At 47.6% G+C, this 25,354-nt stretch overlaps 1 protein-coding gene and 2 long non-coding RNA genes across 7 annotated transcripts in view; 1 reads left to right on the top strand and 2 right to left on the bottom strand.

The window, feature by feature from the left end:
- Positions 1 to 25,354, top strand: part of ZFHX3 (zinc finger homeobox 3) — a 251,101-nt gene that overhangs the window by 220,284 nt on the left and 5,463 nt on the right. For all 5 annotated transcript variants that reach the window (XM_061387768.1, XM_061387770.1, XM_061387771.1 and 2 more), the window contains 4 exons: positions 7,577 to 7,710; positions 7,864 to 8,064; positions 17,552 to 17,654; positions 18,894 to 24,323. In XM_061387768.1, the coding sequence (XP_061243752.1) occupies positions 7,577 to 7,710; positions 7,864 to 8,064; positions 17,552 to 17,654; positions 18,894 to 24,323 (5,868 nt within the window). The remainder of the gene's footprint in view (positions 1 to 7,576; positions 7,711 to 7,863; positions 8,065 to 17,551; positions 17,655 to 18,893; positions 24,324 to 25,354) is intronic.
- Positions 6,300 to 19,014, bottom strand: LOC133230382 (uncharacterized). The gene is made up of 2 exons (XR_009730838.1): positions 18,927 to 19,014; positions 6,300 to 17,674 (listed from the first exon to the last, which is right to left on the bottom strand). It is a non-coding gene; the product is annotated as an uncharacterized LOC133230382 (long non-coding RNA).
- LOC133230381 (uncharacterized) overlaps positions 22,686 to 25,354 on the bottom strand; it is a 167,672-nt gene continuing 165,003 nt past the window's right edge. Inside the window, exons 5-6 of the long non-coding RNA XR_009730837.1 lie at positions 23,256 to 23,871; positions 22,686 to 22,772 (exon numbers count right to left, since the gene is read on the bottom strand). This is a non-coding gene — a long non-coding RNA (uncharacterized LOC133230381). The remainder of the gene's footprint in view (positions 22,773 to 23,255; positions 23,872 to 25,354) is intronic.

A 25,354-nucleotide genomic window follows, 5' to 3' on the forward strand; every position in this document is an offset into this window, starting at 1 on the left:
AAAACATCGAGCTTTGAGACAGGCCTGGCTCTCATCCCCACATGTGGATGATGAGAGTATTATTTGCAGCAAGAATTATTTGAAAGTGGACTCCCTGATCGCCCGCACCTGCCAGGCCCCCGTATTTCATTCTAGTCCAGTCGAGAAGTGGTATGGTCCCTGCCGATTACAGAGAGCTTCAGCTCTGATGGTGGTTCTCAAGAATGTGGGGGGACCATCGGCATCACCTGGGAACCCACTGGAAATGCAGGTTCTCTGAATCAGACCTGTTCCAGGGGGTGGGGGCTGCCTTTTAGCAAGTTTTCTGGGGGATTTCTGGGACTCATTTGAAGTTGAGAATGTTGGGGCTCTGGTCTCTGTGACAGGTATGAAGTTTGAGACCTATTTCTCCTTTAGCTGGATGGCAGACTTCTGAGTCCCTGGCATATGAGGGAGGGACTAAGCTTTCCTATAAGACAGAAGTGTGCAGAGGAGACACGAGTCCTGGTCTGGCCAAGGGAATCTAGATCGTAGTAATGGGAGCGGGGAGACGTGGTCATGTTGAGGAGTGATCAGAGACCTAGCACTCTTTATCTCAACCCTGGTTGGTTAAAAAGTAACACTTGGTGAAGGGGAAACAGACCTCCCTGTACTATTCTTGAAATTAACTATGAATCTGTATTTCCAAATAAAAATCAAGATAACAACAGCAAAGAGTTTCTGGGTTTTCAAAGTGCCGAGCTATCTGGTTCACCTTCGAGTTGGTGGAGAAAACTAATGAGCCATTCCCCAGCAGCAGTCACACCCATCTGTAGTAGAGCTCAAGTTTTCTTTGAAATGCTCCATGGAAACGGGAAGCTGTACGTGATGAGTCCATGAGGCCTGTGTCTTACTCCACCTACCTAGGGGTGCTCGGCTCCCTTTTTGAGCGGGTGTCTGAACTTCTCTATCTAGAGATGTGCAGAAGCAGTGTAGCCTGCAGTTACGCAGACTGGGACTGTTCTGAATGGAAGGCTTCTCACCTCACCAGGCTGGACTCTAGGACAGAGTTCTTGGGGAAGGGCACTGGCCAGGGCACGGAGACCCCCCTGGCTGTGCCAGTGCTCACCTTCGCCTCACACAGTCTCCTGATTCCTCTGCAATGACTTTAAGTGCTTGGCTGGAGGCAGAATGAGAACCATGAATGTTCAACCACCATGTTGGCAGCAGAGCAGACCCTTTAGAGGAACCGTCGTTCGCTATCGTAGTGAAGCGAGAGAGTTTAGCCAGATCTCTGGCCACTTATCAAGCGTAGTAGCTCCGCAGGAGATCCAGCACAAAACCCTAGCCTCTGCTCTTGGGAGGGAATTGCAAGCAGATGGCAAGAGCAGCCCCACAGCCAACGACAGTGAGGACCATAGAGCACAGAGCGTCCTCTGGAAACCATGCATTTCTGCTTTCTAGAGGGGAGTGTGGGGCCTCTGAAAAGCTGGGTGGGGGTGGGGGGTTGGCTGTGGAGAGAGCTCACTGCCCCTTGCATTGCATTTTTGTTATGAGCTGAATGACCATTTTCAGGTCTAGTGAAGCTTCTGTGACTAGCATGCTGGGGTCATTATCTCAAACTCAAGCTTCAAGTCTGGAGTTGTACGAATGTGTTTTTTTCTCCTTAGTCAATGGAGATAGATAGAAAAGATTGCTGTAAATTTCTGGGGCAGGTGGCAAGCTGGTTTACGGAACACAAGGCGATGAGAACCTCTGGCTTACGGAAAGTAGCATGAATTAATAATCATTTAATTGGCTCCTCCATTATGTTGCTGGTTTGGGAGATGGAAGTTTAGATGGAGGGGCTGTCAGTGGTGCTTTAGCTCAGAGTCTGATGGTTGAGAAGTGGGGGTAGTAGCTGCCTTTGGTCTTTCACAAGGATGACACTTCGGGCAGCCTCCCAGGCCTTCACCAGAAGGAAGAGGGTTGGCACTTTGGTGGAACACCACTTCCACCATGCCAAGAAGGGAGGAAATGAGCCTGAAGACCCCAGCTGGCTGTGCCAGTGCTCACCTTCACCTCATAGACTTCCGATTCCTCTTTGAAATGACTAAGTGGTTGGCTGGAGGCAGAAGGAGAGCTGTGCATGTTCAACGACCAAGTTGGCAGCAGAGCAGACCCTTTAGAGGAACCATCGTTCTCTACAGTAGGAAAGGGAGAGTTTAACCAGATCTCTGGCCACTTATCAAGTGTAGTACCTCCATGGAAGATGTGACACAAAATCCTAGCCTCTGCTCTGGAGAGGGAATTGCAAGCAGGTGGCAAGATGGCAAGCAGATGTCCAGCAGTGTGGACGCTCAGCACAGGCCCTGATCTCCTCAAGGGAGGACTCTGGCCAAGTGCAGGCCTGTGACAGAGAATGTCCACCATGCGAACAGCGCCACTGATGTGGTGAGTGATGAGCAGGTGAATTTTACTCATGAAACTATAATTTCTGGTACTTTTGATCATCTTGGAGGGCGAGTCAATGTCTTGGGTAATGACTAGAGAAAACCAAGCACTGCATACCGTAAGGTTCCATTTCTGTTCCATTGCCAGTTTTTTTCAGGTTTCTTTTTCAGGAGGCAGCAAATCCCTGCCCTCCTTGGCTTGAGTTGTACAGCCACCTCACTAGGTGAGAAAGTCTGCAGGCTGTCCACGGTCTCGTGAGTACAACTCTAAAGTTTTCTGCCACCAAAATTTCAGTGACTTGGATTTTAGTTTATTAGTGAGGATTGGAATTGGGTGAGAATTTGCTCTATAAAGAGTGGTTTTATCAAGTCAAGTTAAAGGGGCTGTGTATTTCTACCATACCTGACCACTTGATAAGCCCCCTACATGATATTATTCTTGCCTGTTCTTCACAGTTGGTCACCTCCTGCCTGAAGCCCCTTACTAAGCTTGTTTTAATTATTCTGTGTGCTTAGAACAGAGTAAGACCATATCTTCAAAACTGCAAATAAAACTTGCATGAGTTCAGATCACCTCTCTTCTGTTCCTTGCTCCCTCTAATTAATATGACAGGAGAAGTAAATTTTTAAGTAATTACTTTTAGAAGTTAAACACTCCCTAAGCAGATATGTTACAAACAAAGGATACCTGTTTGTTGATGTCACAGAAGTGGTTTTAGTTTTTCCTGAGGAAGCCATGCACTGACTACTGTCTTTCCCTTTGAAATGAAATTCTTCTGCCTGGAATGTGGAGGAACCTCAGAGAATAAAACAGAGAGTCATGGATCAGGTCTGCCTCCCTCAGCATCTGACTTTGTCAGATACAGTGGCCAGCACATCCCAGTTTACGGGGGAATGGTGGCTTTCGGCCCAGAAGGTTGATTTTGAATTTTCTGTCCTCCATAACCACCACGTGCAGCTCCTTTTTGTGCCTCACCAGTCGGTTGGGTGGGGCAGCCTCAACCCCTGACAAGATGAACAAGTATTTTGTTCACTCCTTCGAAAGTCTGCATGGTAAGGAATCCACAGCTCACACTGTCAGGCTGTGGCTGGGGGTTGACCCAGCATTTCGCTGTCCCAGCATCCCTCTTGCCTGGCTTCACAGAGTATGTCATGCACGACGTGTGCGCTCGCATGATTCCTGGCCATGTTTTTAAACCCTTTGAAGTGCCAGGAGCCCAGCATGTTGCCTATGGAAGATTCATTGAGATTTAACACATATTTTCATATGACACAGCTGCCAAAATGAGGAAAAATTGCTTTAACCGGCAAAGTAAAAAATACCACCTGAGGTTTTGCACAGTATGGATCCAAATATCCACATTTTCATGGACAGTTGAATTTAAATTCTAAACACTTTAATTATAATATTAAAAATAATATAACTACATGACAAACTGAGGAAATGGGGAAATGCTCTATGATGCCATCACCTAAATACAGCAGTCATTTTCATTCAGTCTTTTTTCCCAATCCCTATTTTTTTACAGAGCTGTATCATGGTATAATGCACATTTTATCTTTTTTGTTCCTTCAGATTTACATTCTCAAGGACTTTTCCACATTGCTGCACAGCTATCATACGTAACCTCATCTAATAGTGAAGAGGCTGTCCCATGGTTTACTTAACCATGACTTTTGGTAAAAGATCTAGATTGTTCAGTTTGGCTATTGTTCAGTTTGGCTAACTGAACAGGTGGCTAACATCCACTCCTGTTCAGTTTGTCTTCATTGAAGAAGCCACTACAGGTTGTAACCCTTCAAGCTGTGACCAGTATAAACCAGTGGTTCCAGGCACTGTTTAAAATTATGGCTTGTCTCTGGATGCATATTTGTATTTTACTGCTGTGGTGTCAGAGTGGCCTTCAAGTGACGACTAATTAATTTTTTAACAAATAAAATGTTTTCTAGACTTGTGACATCTCTTAGAATTTAAGTTAGACTTGTAGAAAGTCTTCAAACCACATTGCTTTCCCTTTTGGTGTCTGTACTACCTCATTTACTGATGGCCTACAATGTATGCTAGGGACAGAACTGAAGTAGGAACTGACTTTAGGACTCTGGCCCTTGAGAAGTTGATCAGAGAGAAGCAGCTTGAGAAAAGGTTAGACTGTCATGGCCACGAGTAAATCCTGTTCCAGCCTGCTGATGGAGAACTTGCATAGCTGTTTGCCCATCTACAGAAATTTTATAAAGGCTTTGGCACCATGTTTGATAGGGACTGACATTTTAATGTCTGGGGTCAGGCTAGGAGGAGGCCTGTCAGCCTCGTTAACCTAACTCTTTGGAGCAGTCCCCACATCACCCAGGGAGGCACAATGGAATTGTAACTGGGTGTTAACAGACTCTGATATGATAAAGGCATGGCTTTATCTTTAAAGAAGCCTAGGTGGCTAACGTCCACCTCTACACAAATCTGATCTAATAAAAATGCAGCTTGCCCCAGAGAGAAGTGCGATGAGCCCTGGAGTTTTTACACCGGTGGATGCAGGGTTTCGCATTAGAGCAGGGCTGCTGTGCTGCTCCAGAGAAAGAGGAATGAGTGCGTGAGTGCTGATTTTATTTTTTAAAAACACTTTAGAAGGACTCCTTAGCTTGAGCATACAAAGGAAGCCTTTAGAATTCCAGAGCAATATGAGAGTATGGCGGTGGCAGGGCCAGTTTGGGGGAGGATGATAAAAGTGCCCCTCTTCATCCAGGGAAAAGAAGAGTGGCTTCTGAAACCAGAATTCTCATCTCTGCAGCCTCTTCACAATCATCACGCGTTCGGCACTGGAGGCAGAGGATGGGCCCCTCGTCGTATGAGGAAACTAGTGCTGCACTGGGCTGCGCTGGGTTTGCTTTTTTCAGTGAGTGAGACGAGTCTGGAGCCTCAGCCTCCGACTTGTTCACCCACACTGCCCGTCAACTGCAGGGTTGACAGTCATTCTGGGCAGGGCAGGGGGGTGGGTAGCATAGATGGAGGGCACTGACAAGGTGGCATCATGGTCCTTTAAAAGCAAGTGTTGTTTCAGGTCAGGCAGACTAACTAAAAAGATGGAGATGGGTGTTGAGAGGAGAATTCTGTATCCTGGCTCGCCCCTAGAGGAAGGGAGAGCCATATGGCAGCTCCTTCCTAACTGTAAGCCCTGAATCCTACAGATTGGGGCTGGAAGTGAGCAAGGTAGAGGATGGCTCTAACAAACAGGCATCTGAAGTAGCTATCACCTAATGCCTCCACCACCGCCACCCCATCTTTAGGAGGAATTTGAAGAGCTAACACATAGAAGACAACCAATAAGCAAAAATGAAAAATGATGGAGATTAAGGAATCTTCTGGGGAAAGGAAGATCTCAAGTCCTTGAAACATTAATTAAAGACTCTTATTGTGGGAGTGTGCAGGCAGCAGCCCATCATACTCAGAGGTCTAAAACCCGTGACACAGGGTTTCGAGGGATCAGGTCTGAGGGAGTCTGGGAAATGGGAAGTGGGCCATGGGGGAACCAGACTAGAATGTTACAGCACCTAGTTAATCGGCAGCCAGTCCATCACATTAAATATCCAGCCGTCATGTATTACCTTTCAAGTGAAAATGAATAACTCCCATTAAGAGCAAAATGGGTTTGAAGTCGATTCGAGACAGATTAAAGTACTGTTATGAATGTGTGTGTTGGGAGGAGGAGGGGTCTGTATGTAATATGCTTGTCCTTGTACTTTTTAAATAATAGATGTTCTACAAACTTATGTAGACCAGGTTACCAAGATACTGGGGTTAAAGGTCACAAGATGTGCATTCTGGGAAGAGCATCCACTTCCTGGAATATTTCCTGCATTTCACTTTTTTTTTTCCCTCAAAATTATTGTGTGGCCTTATGATTTTAATGAACAAAATTGATTTTTTACAACTGTTTATTAAAGCACACATCTGTAATGACAGCATCTTGTGTATCCACATCAGAACAAATCTCAAAGCTGGAAACACGTGCTGGGTAACTAGACTGGATGAGACAGAAAGCAGTCTGACTGAAGAGTAGAAATGAGGCTTTCCATACCAATGACCTCTACATGGAGTCAAATGATTTTTCAGTGAGGGCAGAGCACAGTGGGTATGTCTTGTCTCGCTACCATTTTTAGGATTTTTCTTCTTGCCTCTTGTAATGAGATTCTGAAAAATGGAGTTCCCCATCCAAAGCAAGTGAGAAGGCCAGCCTTAAGCTACTGACCAGGTTTCGGAATAACCAGATCTGACCACTTGAGGATTTGTGTTTATGCCAGAGGAGCTCTGCTTATTTATCCTGGTTAAACCTTGTTAGCCCAACTGTTTTCTCATCCAGATCTTGCAGGTCTCTTTCCGTGACTCAGAGAACTCCTTCCGCCACTGCTCTGTGCCCACTGTTTGCTGCTTAAGCCTCAGGTGGTCCTCCTCCCTCGTCAGAGTTTTGTCTTTTTGGTGACATGGGGGTGAGAGGGCATGGTCTGGGCAAGCAGATAGGAAACTCTCTCTCTGAACCACCCACTCTGAGTAAATTCTTGTGTCTGGAGCACTGGCTTGTTTATAAGTTGGATTTATGCCCTGCCTAGTTCCACTCTTAAGTTACGTCTCCCCGCCAAAAGCAAGTTGCTGAACCAAAGCTTGATTTTTTGCATGTGAACACATACATGCAAAAAATCAAGCTTTGGTTCACATTGATCAGGTCTCCTTTGATTTCAAGAGCTGTGACAATAAAGTTGGGAGCATACCATTGATTACATCTATGAAAGTCTGTCTGGTTCTTGGGTTGACTCGTGTTTGGCAGAGCAGTTGGTGAGACTTCCCCAGCCACCCTCATGAGCCAGCAGGTTGTGTCTTGATCGGCGGGGAGGGGGGTCAGAACAGACTGAATGTAGGTTTATCCAACTCAGAGCTTTTTAGTCCATTTCTTCACCTTTTTTCCTTGGTGTTCAGTTGTTAAAGTTGTGTAGTGACAGAAATTCATAGGCAACAGAAACCAATGCCTGCTTCTTTCCCACTGTGCCTGATAAACCCATCCAGATGCTCATCCTCCTTTAACTTGGGTGTTTCACAAACACCCTGAGCTATGAATGAATGTTGACTCTCACCCAGCACGCACCCTCTGGGAGCTGGCCTGGCCTGGCTGCTGGATTACATCTTCTGCTTTTCCTTCCAGCATCATCAAGCCAAGCAGAGAAGGAGCTGACAGATTCTCCCGCAACCTCCAAACGCATCTCCTTCCCAGGTAGCTCGGAGTCCCCTCTTTCTTCAAAGCGACCAAAAACATCAGAGGAGACCAAGCCGGAGCAGGTGAGGCCCGGAGGGGCTGTGCTGTGGGAGAGTATTTCAGTTACCTGGGGGGAGTGGGATGGGGAGTGAAGTCTTGAGTGGATGGGCATGGGACAGACACTGTTGCCATGGGAACTGAAGAGTCAACCGGCGGGGTGGCTGTGTCCCCCACAGATGTACCAGTGTCCCTACTGCAAGTACAGCAATGCCGACGTCAACCGGCTGCGCGTGCACGCCATGACGCAGCACTCGGTGCAGCCCATGCTCCGCTGCCCCCTCTGCCAGGACATGCTCAACAACAAGATCCACCTCCAGCTGCACCTCACCCACCTGCACAGCGTGGCGCCCGACTGTGTGGAGAAGCTCATCATGACGGTAAGGCGGCCGGGAGCAGCTCCTCAGGGCTCTTCTCTCCCCAGGGGTCAAGGGTGGCACTGTGATATGGGCAGGAGGCTGTGCTGCTGGACGCCAGAGGCAGGACAGAGTTGGAAATGTCAAAGATGGTCCTATGACCACTGTCAACCTTAGTCTTGGCATGATGGTGACCCAAAGGGCTCTGTGTTTCTCAGCATTCCTCATCATCCTCTCCCCTCCAGATGCAGAGGCCTGCAGGGAGTTAACTGCAAGTTGTCATTCAGGTTCTCCAGGCCTTTACTGAGCAAGTCATATTCTAGGTTGTTCTCAGATTCATTATGTTTCATTTCATCCTCACAGCCACTCTATTTAAAAAAAGGCTTGACACGTTTACATTATGGCTGAAGAAACTGAGGCTCAGAGAAGTTCATTGCTGTGATGCCACTTTTAGGTGGCAAAGTTGAGACTTGACCCCAGATTCTCCCACTCTAGGAATGCAGCCCCGTGACAGGGGAGTCCCTCGGGTGGATGCTTTCGTTCTCAAGGCAGGAAGATGCTCATTTGGGTAGCACGTGTTGAATCATGAACAAGGGCTTTGCATTTTGAACATGAAGTTGCTGTACTTGCGGGGCATGTCTCTAAGTGGCCACTGTAAACATGGCCCCAAAGATTAGTACAAAGACTTAAATATAATGTGAAAACTTTTCAAAATACTGCAGGTGATACTAATGTATGTCCTAAGTGATGTTTCGTCATGAGGAATATACATTCGGTGCTGCGTCAGGGGAACTTTAGCAGCCAATGAGAAACTACGGTGACCTCTGTGCTGCAAGTGTAACTTTCCATGGGTATTTTCAAATAGATTGGTGAACATGTTGAAAGATTCTCTGTAAGTGGAAACTTACTTTTGTGGATGGTGGGTTTCTATGTTACGAGTTTCCTGGGAATTCTCTCCAGCCTTGGGATTTTCCTCAGGCTGTCATACTGGGTTGGCCAAAAAGTTCATTTGGGTCTAAGTAAAAATAAAAGACACATTTTCCCATTTTCACCAAAAACTAATGAACAACATATTTCCTAGCTGAATGGACTTTTTGGCCAACCCAGGACTTCCCACAGCTGACCTGGAACTGTGGGAGCCTAAAGAAGCAGGAAGAGATGTGAGGAGGGAGGCATTTTCAATACATTGTTCTTTGGCTCTGGTGATTATTTTTCCTGTTTGATATCACATTGGTCTAGGAAATATGAGCCTGTAGTAATCTGTATGATTGGTTTACATTAGACAGTGTTTCATTTATATATTCTTAAGGGCCAGTATATAAATTTTATCTCTATAGCCATTGTTTGTCATATTAGTTCTTTTATAACAGCAACAGTGTGGTACAAGGTAGCAAGTCTGGTGGTCATTTGAGTCTTCATTTAACAACAGGATGTTACTGCTGTGTTTGCTTGGGTACTAAATTCCTAAGAATTTAGGAGGTGTTACTCAAGCAGTGATTCTCAAATCCTTTTTGGGGGAGACTGGTAAATATGATTCAGTAGCCTTACTGGGTATTCTATGCATGCTAGTTTGACATCCGTTATTAAGAACTCTTTCAAGTATTCTGCATGTACAAAAAAAAAAAAAATTTACTTGGCTGCACTGGGTCTTAGCTGCAGGAGGATCTTCAGTCTTCAGAGTAGCATGTGCGATCTTTAGTCGCGACATGCAAACTCTTATTTGTGGCTTGTGGGATCTAGTTCCCTGACAAGGGATCAAACCCAGGCCGCCTGCATCGGGAGCAATAAGACTTAGCCACGGGACCACCAGGTACATCCCTACATGTACAAAATTGTGTGTATAATGCCAGGGAGCATAAGGATACCCACAGTTCACCCATGGAGCCAGGTTAATAATCCCTGTTTGAGAAAACTCCCCAAGAACATAATTGTGTAGGAGAAATGCGCTCCCTAAAGGGGCTGTGCTTGGCACCTGTTCAGAAACCCCTGTAAACCTACCTCATTTTCCCACAGCACACAATGGAGGTGTTTTCTAGACATTTCTGAAAAAGTGTGTAAATTGTGGGAAATGTGCTGACTATAAGGAAGTTCATTTGCTAGCAACGGGAGACAGTTAATGGATTCAGAAATAAAGTTGAAACTTGTGGGAACTGTAATCATGTAAGGGTTTTACATTTGACTAAAGGTGTCTGTAAGGTCAGTTTGATGCCCTCTCTTTGCATGAAGATGGAGTCACTGCATGGCTGTCGGTTGAACTGGTTTCTTAAGTCATGAGGATGTGTTGTGTCAAGCTAAAGAAAGCAGTTCCATCTCCATCCTTTATCAGGATCAGCAAGAAAAAGACAAGTAGCCAAGGTTGGAGGGGAGTTTGTGGCCATACTTTGGGGTGAACCCAGGCACCCTATTTGAGGGCTGGACTGCTCATCTTGGTCTTGACCCTAACAATTAAGTAGCTGCCACTGTCCTCCCTCTGAAAAGTATGGTGTTAAAATGAAATTTTGAAATTGTTTTACAACTGTTTATAGTGAACCTGTGGTTAAAATCATGCCCCTGGAGGCTATTTTTATGGCAATTTTATTAGAAAACTGTCCAAGGGGAAGTATTGGTTAGACTTTTTGATGGTGTATCTGTTTGTTCCTGGCCATCTAGAGCAGGAAACTCTGAAAACAGCATGATGAGATATGCCTCTCAAATCAGAGCTCCATTTTCTAAACTGTATCATTAAGGAATGGTCAATGTCCAGTCATTCATCCTCCCAGAGGAGAAAAGTTATGTCTGCTTTATCTTTGAGTGGCCCGGATAAATGGCAGTGAGAGGAGTGAATCTTCTTCCTTGCCAGATGGTTTGACTGAATGCACTGCCTTTGGTTCAGACTAGGAAAACCTGGCAAAATCTACCAAACAGACACCTCCTGGCAGATGGGGGGTGTGTCCATGGTATCTGAAGCTGTAAATTCTGGTAAATATTTTTTGCTGTCTGGGCCCAAGGTCTCAGGATCTGGCTTGAATTGGGTTTCAGTCTCTCTAAAAGTAAATTCCACCTTGATAAATGGAAATAGATTACTTTCTATACAATGTCTTTCCGTTCAGTTGTAAATGGAGAGTGTTTTGAGGAGGCTTCATTTAATAATACCTTATCAGACAGCTTTCAGGAACCTGCAGTGTCTAATATGTCTGTTGCTATGGTAACAGCTGCTTGCTTATGCTCTGCATCTCATATCTGTGTCCTCCATGGGCCCCCTTCTTTTTACCGATGAAGGGGCTTGAAAAATATTCTCCACTGGGAACAATTGCAGCTCTGGCCCTCTGCTATGGAAACTGCACCCACAGCAGTTCATTCTGCTGGGCCTGTGGGAAACAGAGCTCCGAAGCTTGTCTTTACACACATGGTAAGAAAGAAGGAAATGCATAAAGCTTAAGGCAGTGAGACCAGTGCCCCTCCAGGCCCCACTGAGCGGCTGGCCCCCAACGCCAGTCATACAGCACTCTCACCTAGTGACAGGGAAGGTCGAGAGTCTGAGTCAGTGATGGGGGTAAAGGAGCCACTGCTTGTGCCACCTCTTTTTGCTCACTTTTCTAGGGGAGGAGGGTTGAGGGCAAGGGGGCCAGGTTTCTAGCCCCTAAATGAGAATAGGAAAGACCACCTACAATAATTTTCAGTGGTCCTGAATTATTCTAACTAATCACTGTCCTTCTAAGTGGCAGGACACACCACTGGGATTGAAAGCATTAACACAGGGAAACTGTCTTTGTTCCTCCATCACTTAGCAAAGTGTGACCTCATGGCGGAGAATGGGGCTAAGTCTGGAGCAGCCAGGAACACCTTTTTCTCTAGCCCTTCGTCTTTGTTCCCTTTAGTAGTTCCTAATTATCCTGTATGTTTTGTACATGCACTGATTCCCCTTCACAGCTCCTGGACCCACACTGCCTGCAATTCCACAGCTCCCACCCCCTACGCCTCACCCCACCCCACAGCTGTCTGACTCCTGTGATGTTTTCGGTCAGCATCTCTCTCTGTGCTCCCCGTGTGCCCGTACATCTGAGTCTCTAGACCAGGCTGGCCGCTTGGCCCCCCTGTATCAGGGCTCTCGGGTGGCCACTGGCCCTGAGGCTGTGGCACCCACTTGGGCACCAGCTCTCACTTTGTCTCCATCTCAGAGGAAGGTAATGAAAATAATCGGGCTTCATTAATTCCAAGTCCTGTGAGATGATAGCCATTTGGAGCCTGTTTGCCAATTAGATGGTCTAAATTAGAAGTGACCTTGGTATACTGCCACTGCTTGCCTCTCTGAGTCTAATGAAGCTTTTCTCTCCAATTCAGTCTCCTTCTCAGCTCTCTTCTCTCTCTCTTCTGCTGTGTGTGTGTGTCTGTGTGTGTGAGAGAGACAACTGTTCATGTGTTTCCTGTTCTACCTATCTCCTTTTTTCATTCTTTCTGATTCTTAGATTTTTAAAATCTGGTTCAGGGCTACACTTGTTTCTGGCCCATATGAATGTTAATATTGCTCTATAATTTTTCCTCATGGCTTTTAGGTTAAAAAAAAAAGAGCCACATAGATGACATTTTAGAAGGGAAACGAGACAGAGACATGGCCTTCTCGACACCAGGGTCCAGCGCCCAACCTAGCACAACTGGAAGGTAGTTAAAAAAAAAAAACAAAAAAAAAAAAACTCTGAGGCTTTGCTGCCAAGCTGTGCCTGGCTTGCTGGCTGCAGGCGTGTGGACAGCTTCTGCATCCTGGCAGCCATTGAGGTCAGAGGAGAACGTGAGCAGCTAGACCCTCACTGGCACCATCAACTCTAGATCCCCCACTAGCTAAAATGCTAAGGTCTAGAAGCATTGGCTTTTAAAGAATAGGACCAATACCTCATTCACCAGGTGTACAGACTAGCCAGGTCTGCTGGGAAGGCCTGTGTCTGAGGTCCTGTCTTTCCCTCTGTCATCAGTTCCTCTTTCTTTCCCTTCATCTGAGGCTCTTCAGTCTGTTTATTTTTTACTGAAATGTGAAGGATTTCAGTCTCTTTGGGAGTCTAAATTTTGGCAAACCTGTCCTTTCACTTGGAATAGGGAGCCTTTCAGAAAGCAACTCTACTCAGGTGAGCACTGCCAAGGCTGTGGGGATGAAAGTCTCAGAGAAGTGAGGTGCAGTACTTGGGTCTGAGAAGATACCTTTGCTTGCCAGCATGTGGAACTTGTTGGTTGCATTGATCTAACCTCAGGGTGGCCTTGAGGGATGAACTTGCGTGAACAGTCTCGTTAAGAATTTAGCAAAACTTATATACCCCTTGGTTGCTCAAGGTGTTGTATTTGGCCATTTCACATCCATGACCCAAAGAAAGCAAAGAGTGTGGCGGCTCCTTATAATCCAGCTTCTTCCACTGAGAAAGAGTAAACATCAGCGGCCCCTCCTGAATGTCACAGTGGGGACCAGGCCTATATCTAAGACTCTGGCTTTTATAAGATGAGTCCTTGAGGCTTTCAGGCCCACTCATGTCATAGAAACTTGAAAGGCATTAAATCATAATCCTAAATAATGGTGAACCAAACAGGAGGTATTTACAAAGCCATATCACCTTTCCTAGTAGTTCAAGGGCAATTAACTTGAGTCCAGGAATTTCTCTCTAGGGAGCCTGTGATTTCCTGAAATTATCTGCAATAGTCTGTTTGAAAGTATTTTTTCTAGGAGCCTGCCACTTTCATCAGATTTCCTAATGAGTTTATGATATCTAAAAGGTTAATTATTCTGGATGTGAGCTTCTTGGGCCCAGGGACCCGGTCTCGCTCTGTCTCACAAGCAAGTGGCATAGGGACCTTGTACAAAGTTTAGTGAATGATGGTCAAATGAATGGACAAGCAGAATCACTTGAGGCCCTCCCTTCTCATCAACTGAGTTGTTCTGGAATTGCTTAAGCATGAAGATTTTTCTTCACGTGAAGTAGAATGCTTCTACTTCTATTGTCATATATGAAAATTGCTGAAACTTGAAGATTTCCAGTATCAGTGCACAACTCCCCATTTCTCACTCTATGTGAGACCTGTTTACCTTTCTGAAAGGTTCTATTGCTGCTCAGATGATACTTTGTTCCTGTGTTCCCATCAACTCTGCATACCTGACTTGGCTCAGAGAGGCAGGAAGAAGGCATGTGCTATCCAGACTGCCACCAATCAAGAGAGACTCAAATTTTGAGGAAGTCATGGCTCTAACAGATTGAACTTTCTTACCTCAAAAACTTGGACTTTCAGTCAGACGTCTGTTTTCACAGTCTTAAGTCCCATTTATACATTAGTGTCAAGTATGGGAGAATGTAATTTAACATACTCATTGTGTATGAGTGTAAGGTTACTGGAAGAATCAATCTACATGGATGTTGATGTGGCACGAGTAGGTGTTTGGACTGAGTGTGGTCTGGCCAAACCTTAATCTCTTTGTTCGGCATTTGAGTCTATGGTTGGGGGTGCTGGGGCTGAGTGTGTAATGGTGGCATCCAGTGCTTGGGGGGGTCTGCGGCTTGGACACGTTTGGTGGGGGAGGGTGGGGCCTGGTTATACTGTGGGCAGGTTTTGTCCCTTAGCGTGCCAGTGTGCTCTGATGCTCCTTGTGAAAGGAAGGCCTTTACAGAACTGTGCTTGGCACTGGTGAGTGACCGCCTTTCCCAGGGACCTCCAGCCTGGCTGCATGGCCGCCATATCTGATTGGGAAACAAGGGGTGCTGAAGGAACTCTGCCCTTGGCCAACTTACGTCATCTTCTGTGAGCACAGCGCCTCAGTGAGGCATTGGCAGGACCGTACTTTTGGCTGTTGACCAAAAAAGTGTGGAAACTGTGAGTGACAGGGTTGAGAAGCTGGTAGGATAAAGAGGAGTGGACACAGACACAAGAACATTTAACGTCCAGGAGCTGACATGGGGTCTGTCAGTGTCCTGCATAGCAAAGCGGCTTCCATTGCAATCTCTCTGTTCAGACACATGGGCAGATAGACCCCGTCAGAATTTCTAGATCCTTAGGATTCCCTTCAGGAGTCTTCCTCTCAAGTCTCCTGGGAACTTCTTGTCCATTAAGATTTTATATGCTGAATCTTTTTTGTTGGTTTGCTTTCAGGGAGAGGTTGGGTACACTATAGATGAGAAGATGCAGGTAGATAAAAGTAATTACTTAAACATATATGGGGCAAGACTTACAGGTTTGGAGGCCCAGATTAAGATGCAGAGGAGCATGTGAGGTTGATGATTATATTTCGGGGAGAGTTAATTGATGGAAGGTGAAGGCAGACAAAGAACCGCTGCTTACTGCCTTCTTGAATCCCAATCAGGAATTATGATTAAAGTCTCGGCGAGACAACAGAGGGCTGATGAATTGGTGTCTTTTTTTTTTTTTTTTTTCTTTTTTGCCGTCATTCACACTTGATTGACTTCAACCTTTCAAGTGCAAAAGTCTCTCTTTTCCATTATTATTCATAGCCATCTGAGTTTTTCTAATTAAAGTGTATGAAAACAATTACTGATCCGTCGTACTGAGTCTGTTAGAGGGGATGTCTGCCTTACTGTAATGCGTATAAAGAGCCCACAGTTTTCTATAATGATGTGCAGCTGAGGTGTTAGATAATTTTATTCTTTTTTACTCTGTAGGGCTTTTTTTTATTTCTCATGATTCATTTTTCATAATTCCTAAAGATCCCAGGAAAGGACTGATCATGCAGCTACAACTGAGAAAGGTGGTGGTGGGGAGTCTTTTTTTCCTTTCCCTTTCTCCCCATCTTGCCCCCAACCTCGTGCTCCCCCTTGGTTGAGGACTATAAATTAATCGGTGACCTTTCACTTCTTGGATTCCCGCTGGACTCCCCAACCACACTGGTCAGAAATGCTTTCTATTAAAAAGAAAATAGATGGAATGAGTTTGGCAATCTCTGCTCCATTCCTAACGATTCATCAACAGCTAGCCTTAACCAGCTGCTGGCAAGCTTTGTGAAAGGGTGCAATGTCTGTGCAAGAGGGGTTCTGTGTCACTCACGTGCACCTACCATGCACCTGCTGTTCATAAACAGGGGGCTCCTCAGAGTCCTTCTCCACAGTGCCTGTTGCTTAATTTCTGCACCTTTGGGCATCTGGGTTGCTGAGATTATCCTAACACCCTGAAACGTAAGGGGGAGTTACCTTTTTGGTATTTATGGGGACAGCTGTCCGAGTTTCCCCTTGAGGTGGAACCTACCACTGATGATTCTAGTGAATGCATCAGCAGTGATTTTGAACAAGGCCAGAATCCTCAAACCATTAAAAATAGTAAAATTTATTTTAAATATTTAATTTTGAACAGTAATCTAGATGTTCCGGTCTTTGCAATAGCAAGAGAAGATACTATCTCAGTGGTATGTTTGATGAGGAAACAATGTCTCCACGTGGGCTGGGTGCCTCGTAGAAAGGCTAGTGGTGACTAGCCTACGTTTCTGTTCCTGTTACCTCGGGGTCAATTTATGTCTCAGGCTGCATTCAAACGGGACGATTTCTGATTGATCTGGGCATATCCTCAACTACCTTGCTGTCCTGTAGCAGGCAAAGGGGCACTGCTTCTTTTTAAATGAGGAGGCTTTTAGCCTTATGTTGCATACTGAGGACTTCTTATCATATTAATGGAAGGCAAATGATAATGTTTTTGGACAAGTTTCTGGCCAGATGGCAGGACAGCCTGGAGAAATAAATCCCTAAAATCTGACCTTAAATTGTAGCTCTTTTGACCCAGGTTGCTAATATTGGGCAGCAATAGCCGTGGCCAAGGTGGGGCTGCCCTGTTGTAGGAGGCAGGACACCCTCTGGGCTACCACACAGGTGGAAGTTCCCTCCAATGCTGTGTACCTCAGGCAGAGACCCTGGGAGAAATCCTGACTGAAGTGAGTCATAAGAAATGCTCATTTGCACTTGATCTCAGTTTATAAAGGGTTACACAATGTTGTTTCCTAGAAAATCTGCCAGTGTGTCTGCATGTCCTTAGCTTTCCCTTTGTTCTCCTCTCTTCTTCTTACCCTTTCTCTCGCTCATTCCCCTCCTCTTCTTGCCTGAATACATTTTGAAAATAGTACTACAATGCTCCCTGCTTCAAGATTACAGTGTACTTTACTAGGTATGATTTAATTAGGGCCCTTATTATGTTTTCAGCAGCTTAAGGTGGGCCTTTCAACTTATCTACCTAATTGGTTGCACAAGAAGTTTCACAGCCCATGACAAAACATTGTCAGTGATCAAAGTCAAAATTCTGCATAAAGGAAAAATATTAATAATAAGATTATTCTTCAAGTGTGCACTGCTAATTATGTCCAGAATGTAACCGTAGAAACACTTTTGACTGATGTGAGCTTTGTCTAATAAACATGAATCTTCAGTGAGCTATGGAAAGTGACACCTCCAGCCTTAACACTGGTGAAGGCTAATTTTGCTTATTAAATAATTTCTACACATTTTCCTATTTGGATCTCTTTCCTCTCCTTTTGACTTGCCTCATGTCTCTGCCGCTTGCTCTTCAGGTGACCACCCCTGAGATGGTGATGCCCAGCAGCATGTTCCTCCCAGCGGCTGTTCCAGATCGAGACGGGAGCTCCAGTGTGGAGGAGGCAGGAAAGCAACCTGGTTAGTGTCATACTCTTGACCTTGGGAAGAGAAACAGAACGTTCATAGGGCAAGAGTGCTGCAGATTCCTTACTGTACTCCTAAGCTGGATGTACCTTTTCAAGGGACAAGGGGTGCTGTTGTCAGCACTGGATACTCGGGCTCTTAGTGGGTATCTGTTGCTCTTCATGTGGTTTGAAGTGAGAAAAGCTCAGGTGAGAACCAGTGAGGTTCTGGTGGACACATGTCCCCTTAGACTGTACAGTGAGGAAGTTAATGACCAGAGACTCAGTCAGTACACTCATAACTTACCATCTTAAGCCATTACATATTCCCTCTCTGAGGACTTAAACATGAGGGACTTGTGGAGCACACAGGTGATCTCAGGGCACTGGATTAGGTATCTTTCTAGGCGCTGTATCTGCACAGAACTCTTCTCTGAGACTTCCAGGACTGTCTCATAGGAGGCAGCAGAAAGGAGCATTTGGAAGGGACGATGTTGTAGATATAGATGCTGGTGGTGCCCTGGGGTGAGTCCTCGATGGGTGGGACCTCTGTTTTTGAGTTTCTCCTCCATCACTGACATCTTGTCAGCAGCTAAGACCTAAGTTGGGAAGAGCTCTGCCCCACCTTCTCCCTTGTGATGTCTCCATACTAGGCAGTATACCACTGACCTGAAAAAGGGTCAGAATATTTATGGGTGTGATGATCTCATTGTAGAAAAAAATTTTAATGTATTTTATTTTCATAATTGGCCACTTGAACATTCATTGCTTATTGAATCGAGAGGACAGTCAGAAGTCACACTGTAACAGGAAATTTAATGCCGAAGAAATATATCCAAAATTTGTTACAACGGACAGCAGTCCTTACAAATGCCCCACATCTTAGCAGGGCACTAAATCACATATTCTACAGTTTAGATCCATATAAAAGGGGTATCCTTTAATTTCTTGAGAAACTGAAACGAATATTGTTTAAAAGACAGACTTGTGTGATGGTATAGGCCTACTAAGAGTTGAGACTCTCTGTATTTCCTCTTCTTCCTGTGTATCTGCTCATATAGCATGTGCTCTCTGGGTGGGTGGGGCTCCATGCTCATATAGCATGTGCTCTCTGGGTGGGTGGGGCTCCATGGAGAGTGTGTGTCTGCAGGTTGGGTATTTCCCTCATCATCAGATTCTGTGATCACGAGGCCCTGTTAGGTAGGCAGCTCGAAGCCCTCTTTATCATTGGGCTTGATTTCTATTTTCTTTACAGAAACCTCAGAGGATCTGGGAAAGAACATCTTACCCTCTGTGAGCACAGAACACAGTGGAGATTTGAAACCTTCTCCTGTGGACTCGGGCTCTGTGAGAGAAGACTCAGGCTTCCTGTGCTGGAAGAAGGGGTGCAACCAGGTTTTCAAAACTTCCGCCACCCTCCAGACACACTTCAACGAGGTTCACGCCAAGAGGCCTCAGCTGCCAGTGTCAGATCGCCATGTGTACAAGTACCGCTGCAACCAGTGCAGTCTGGCTTTCAAGACGGTGGAGAAGCTGCAGCTCCACTCTCAGTACCACGTGATCAGAGCTGCCACCATGTGCTGTCTTTGCCAGCGTAGCTTCCGAACTTTCCAGGCTCTGAAAAAACACCTTGAGACAAGCCACCTGGAGTTGAGTGAGGCTGACATCCAGCAGCTTTATGGTGGCCTTCTGGCCAACGGGGACCTCCTGGCAATGGGGGACCCCACCCTGGCCGAGGACCACACCATAATTGTGGAGGAAGACAAGGAGGAAGAGAGTGACTTGGAGGATAAACAGAGCCCGACGGGCAGTGACTCTGGGTCGGTACAAGAGGACTCGGGCTCAGAGCCAAAGAGAGCCCTACCTTTCCGCAAAGGCCCCAACTTCACCATGGAAAAATTCCTGGACCCTTCTCGCCCTTACAAGTGCACCGTCTGCAAGGAATCTTTCACTCAAAAGAACATCCTGCTCGTGCACTACAATTCTGTCTCCCACCTACACAAGTTAAAGAGAGCCCTTCAAGAGTCGGCCACCGGTCAGCCAGAACCCACCAGCAGCCCTGACAACAAACCTTTTAAGTGCAACACTTGCAATGTGGCCTACAGCCAGAGTTCCACCCTGGAGATCCATATGCGCTCTGTGCTGCATCAGACCAAGGCCCGGGCAGCCAAGCTGGAGGCGGCAAGCAGCAGCAGCAATGGCACTGGGGGCAGCAGCACAGCCCCCTTGAGCTCCTCCACCCCGAGTCCTGTGAGCACCAGTGGCAGTAACACCTTTACCACCACCAACCCGAGCAGTGCTGGCATCGCTGCGAGCTCCAGCTTATTGAGTCAAGTGCCCGCTGAAAGTGTAGGAATGCCACCCCTGGGGAATCCCATCAGTGCCAACATTGTGTCCCCTGCAGAGCCCAAGGAAGCCAACCGGAAGAAGCTGGCAGACATGATTGCATCCAGGCAGCAGCAGCAGCAGCAACAACAACAAGCACAGACACTGGCCCAGGCCCAGGCCCAAGTTCAAGCTCACCTGCAGCAGGAGCTGCAGCAGCAGGCAGCTCTGATCCAGTCCCAGCTGTTCAACCCCACCCTTCTGCCTCACTTCCCCATGACCACCGAGACCCTGCTCCAGCTGCAGCAACAGCAGCATCTTCTCTTCCCCTTCTACATCCCCAGTGCCGAATTCCAGCTCAACCCGGAGGTGAGCTTGCCGGTGACCAGTGGGGCTCTAACGCTGACCGGGACGGGCCCAGGCCTGCTGGAAGACCTGAAGGCCCAGGTTCAGATCCCGCAGCAGGGCCACCAGCAGATGCTGCAGCAGCAGCAGCAGAGCCAGCTCCCTCTGCCCCAGAGTCACCCTGCTCTCCTACAGCCCAGCCAGCACACTGAAAAGAAAAACAAATTGGTCATCAAAGAGAAGGAGAAAGAAAGCCAGAGAGAGAGGGATGGTGCCGAGGGGGGAGAGATCAACTCGGGACCAAAGGAATCACTGCCCGATGCCTTGAAGGCCAAAGAGAAGAAAGAACTGGCCCCAGGGGTTAGTTCTGAGCCCTCCATGCTCCCTCCACGCATTGCCTCGGATGCCAGAGGGAATGCTACCAAGGCCTTGCTGGAGAACTTTGGTTTTGAGCTGGTCATCCAGTACAACGAGAACAAGCAGAAGGTGCAGAAGAAGAATGGGAAGATGGAGCAGGGCGAGAACCCAGAGAAGCTCGAGTGTGACTCCTGCGGCAAGCTGTTTTCTAACATCTTGATTTTAAAGAGTCATCAAGAGCACGTTCATCAAAATTACTTTCCATTTAAACAGCTAGAGAGATTTGCCAAACAGTACCGTGAGCACTACGACAAGCTGTACCCCCTGAGGCCTCAGACCCCCGAGCCACCGCCCCCGCCTCCACCCCCGCCTCCACCCCCACTGCCGGCAGCGCCGCCCCAGCCAGCATCCACCCCGGCCATCCCCACGTCAGCCCCACCCATCACTTCACCTACGATTGCCCCAGCCCAGCCGTCCGTGCCACTCACCCAGCTCTCCATGCCCATGGAGCTGCCCATCTTCTCGCCACTCATGATGCAGACGATGCCGCTGCAGACATTGCCGGCTCAGCTGCCCCCTCAGCTTGGACCCGTGGAGCCTCTGCCCGCGGACCTGGCCCAGCTGTACCAGCATCAGCTCAATCCAAGTCTGCTCCAGCAGCAGAATAAGCGGCCTCGTACCAGGATCACGGATGACCAGCTCCGAGTCCTGCGGCAGTATTTTGACATTAACAACTCCCCCAGTGAAGAGCAGATCAAAGAGATGGCAGACAAGTCTGGGTTGCCCCAGAAAGTGATCAAGCACTGGTTCAGAAACACACTCTTCAAAGAGCGGCAGCGGAACAAGGACTCCCCTTACAACTTCAGCAATCCTCCCATCACCAGCCTGGAGGAGCTCAAGATTGACTCTCGGCCCCCTTCGCCAGAACCTCAGAAGCAGGAGTACTGGGGGAGCAAGAGGTCTTCGAGAACAAGGTTTACCGACTATCAGCTGAGGGTCCTGCAGGACTTCTTTGATGCCAACGCTTACCCAAAGGACGATGAATTTGAGCAACTCTCTAATTTACTGAACCTTCCAACCCGAGTCATAGTGGTCTGGTTTCAAAACGCTCGACAGAAGGCCAGGAAAAATTATGAGAATCAGGGAGAGGGCAAAGATGGAGAGCGGCGTGAGCTTACAAACGATAGGTATATTCGAACGAGCAACTTGAACTACCAGTGCAAGAAGTGCAGCCTGGTGTTCCAGCGCATCTTCGATCTCATCAAGCACCAGAAGAAGCTGTGTTACAAGGATGAGGACGAGGAAGGGCAGGATGACAGCCAGAATGAGGACTCCATGGATGCCATGGAAATCCTGACACCCACCAGTTCCTCCTGTAGCACCCCAATGCCCTCCCAGGCTTACAGCACCCCAGCACCTGCAGCCAGTACAGCATCCTCTGCGTTCTTGCAGCTTCCATCAGAGGCTGATGAGCTGGCCACCTTCAGTGCAAAACCAGAGGTGAGTGATGAAAAACCAAAGCAGGCTGAACCTCCCAGTGCACAGCCGAACCAAACCCAAGATAAGCAAGGACAACCAAAGGCAGAGCTGCAGCAGCAAGACCAGCCCGAGCAGAAGATGAGCACTGCCCAGCAGAAGCTCCCACAGCTGACGTCCCCCGCGCCGGTACCGACGCAGCCTCCTCCACAAGCGCCCCCACCTCAGTGCCCCTTGCCCCAGTCAAGCCCCAGCCCCTCCCAGCTCTCCCACCTGCCCCTCAAGCCCCTCCATACGTCAACTCCTCAGCCGCTGGCCAACCTACCTCCTCAGCTAATCCCCTACCAGTGTGATCAGTGCAAGTTGGCCTTCCCATCATTTGAGCACTGGCAGGAGCATCAGCAGCTTCACTTCCTGAGTGCACAGAACCAGTTCATCCACCCCCAGTTCTTGGACAGGTCACTGGATATGCCTTTTATGCTGTTTGACCCTAGTAACCCACTGCTGGCAAGCCAGCTGCTCTCTGGGGCCATACCTCAGATTCCCGCAAGCTCAGCCACTTCCCCTTCAACTCCCACCTCCACGATGAACACTCTGAAGAGGAAGCTGGAGGAAAAGGCCAGTGCAAGCCCTGGAGAAAACGACAGTGGGACGGGGGGAGAAGAGCCTCAGAGAGACAAGCGTCTGAGGACAACTATCACGCCAGAACAGCTAGAAATTCTCTACCAAAAGTATCTCTTGGACTCCAATCCAACTCGAAAGATGTTGGATCACATCGCGCATGAGGTGGGCTTGAAGAAACGTGTAGTCCAAGTCTGGTTTCAGAACACCCGGGCCCGGGAAAGGAAAGGACAGTTCCGGGCGGTGGGCCCAGCGCAGGCCCATAGGAGGTGCCCTTTCTGCAGAGCACTCTTCAAAGCCAAGACGGCCCTGGAGGCTCATATCCGGTCCCGTCATTGGCATGAAGCCAAGAGAGCTGGCTACAACCTAACTCTGTCTGCAATGCTCTTAGACTGTGATGGGGGACTGCAGATGAAGGGAGATATTTTTGATGGAACTAGCTTTTCCCACCTACCCCCAAGCAGTAGTGATGGCCAAGGTGTTCCCCTCTCACCTGTGAGCAAAACCATGGAGTTGTCTCCCAGGACTCTTCTGAGCCCTTCTTCCATCAAGGTGGAAGGCATGGAAGATTTTGAAAGCCCCTCCATGTCCTCAGTTAATCTAAACTTTGACCAGACTAAGCTGGACAACGATGACTGTTCCTCAGTCAACACAGCGATCACAGATACCACTACTGGAGACGAGGGCAATGCAGATAACGATAGTGCGACGGGAATAGCAACTGAAACCAAATCCTCTTCTGCGCCCAGTGAAGGGTTGACCAAAGCGGCCATGATGGCAATGTCTGAGTATGAAGATCGGTTGTCATCTGGCCTGGTCAGCCCAGCTCCCAGCTTTTATAGCAAGGAATATGACAATGAAGGTACCGTGGACTACAGTGAAACCTCAAGCCTTGCAGACCCCTGCTCTCCAAGCCCTGGTGTGAGTGGGTCAGCAGGCAAATCTGGAGACAGTGGGGATCGGCCCGGGCAGAAACGTTTTCGCACTCAAATGACCAATCTGCAGCTGAAGGTCCTCAAGTCATGCTTCAATGACTACCGGACACCCACCATGCTGGAGTGTGAAGTCCTGGGCAATGACATTGGACTGCCAAAGAGAGTTGTTCAGGTCTGGTTCCAGAATGCCCGGGCAAAAGAAAAGAAGTCCAAGTTAAGCATGGCCAAGCATTTTGGTATAAACCAAACGAGTTACGAGGGACCCAAAACAGAGTGCACTTTGTGTGGCATCAAGTACAGTGCTCGGCTGTCTGTACGTGACCATATCTTTTCCCAACAGCATATCTCCAAAGTTAAAGACACCATTGGAAGCCAGCTAGACAAGGAGAAAGAATACTTTGACCCAGCCACTGTACGTCAGCTGATGGCTCAACAAGAGCTGGACCGGATTAAAAAGGCCAATGAGGTCCTTGGACTGGCAGCTCAGCAGCAAGGGATGTTCGACAATGCCCCTCTGCAGGCTCTCAACCTTCCTACAGCATACCCGGCGCTCCAGGGCATTCCTCCTGTGTTGCTCCCCGGCCTCAACAGCCCCTCCCTGCCAGGCTTCACTCCATCCAACACAGGTGGGTTCTGCTCTCAATGATTCTCCCAGTAGTAAAGAGCCACCACACAAAACCTGAGTGCTGGGCAGGTGGGAGGCTCCACATTCCTAGTTCTCTAACTGCAACAGAATTTCAGGTCCCTTCCACTGAGTCTCCCTAGAGCTGTGATGTACATGACCCTTCCACTTCCAAGAATGGGGACCCTGGAGTTGGAATGATCTCCTGAAACCATACTCCTGCCTGGTGTTCAGCACAGACCAGGGTGTATGCTGTGGGCATGAACTGGAGGGTTCTGGTGTACTAGATCCTGGGGTGTTTTTGAGACAGCAGTTTCCATTATGGACCCTTCCATTCAGTTTTTGTGGAAATGCAGATCGCATCTAGAAATCTATTGAAAATATAAAACATTTGAACATCCTAGCTAATTCTGGGTTGTGCCCTCTGGAAACAGATTCAAGAGAATTTAAATAAACTGTTTGCTGTCCCCTGAGGTCCCGCCTCCTGTTTCAGAGACCTGCTCTGGCAGGAGAGATGCTACCAGGAAGTAGCTCTCACAAGGTGGAGGCTTACTTCTGGGGTTCCCTTTCAGTCAGAAACACAGTGGTGTGTTACTTTGGGGTTTTGGCTGCACCATGTGGCATGTGGGATCGTACTTCCCTGTCTAGGGACTGAACCCACACGCCCTGCAGTGGAAGCATGGAGTCTTAACCACTGGACCGCCCTCTAGTTTCTAATTAGACTACCTCTATACTGGAATGCACTGACCAGGAACTTGAATCGGGCAACGTGGTTCTGAATTACGATGTGTTTTATAGTTGTCTAAACTGAAAATGTTTATTTTTAGGGGTGTTCAATCACCTCTTCATTTCCTTCTGCCCATTTCCCTTTCTAATGCAGAGTCACATACTTGGTACTCATTTTTCTACCTCATAGGGAGTTCCACAGTTCTTCCTGTGTGCCTCTCTTATTCCTCCTCCTCCTCATTCCTCACCTGTCTTCTCTGGATCCAGCTGTCTTTCCTAAACAGGACCCTCACCTCTAGGATCCTGTGA

Source organism: Bos javanicus, chromosome 18 (genome assembly GCF_032452875.1).
Source record: "Bos javanicus breed banteng chromosome 18, ARS-OSU_banteng_1.0, whole genome shotgun sequence".
NCBI lineage: Eukaryota > Metazoa > Chordata > Mammalia > Artiodactyla > Bovidae > Bos > Bos javanicus.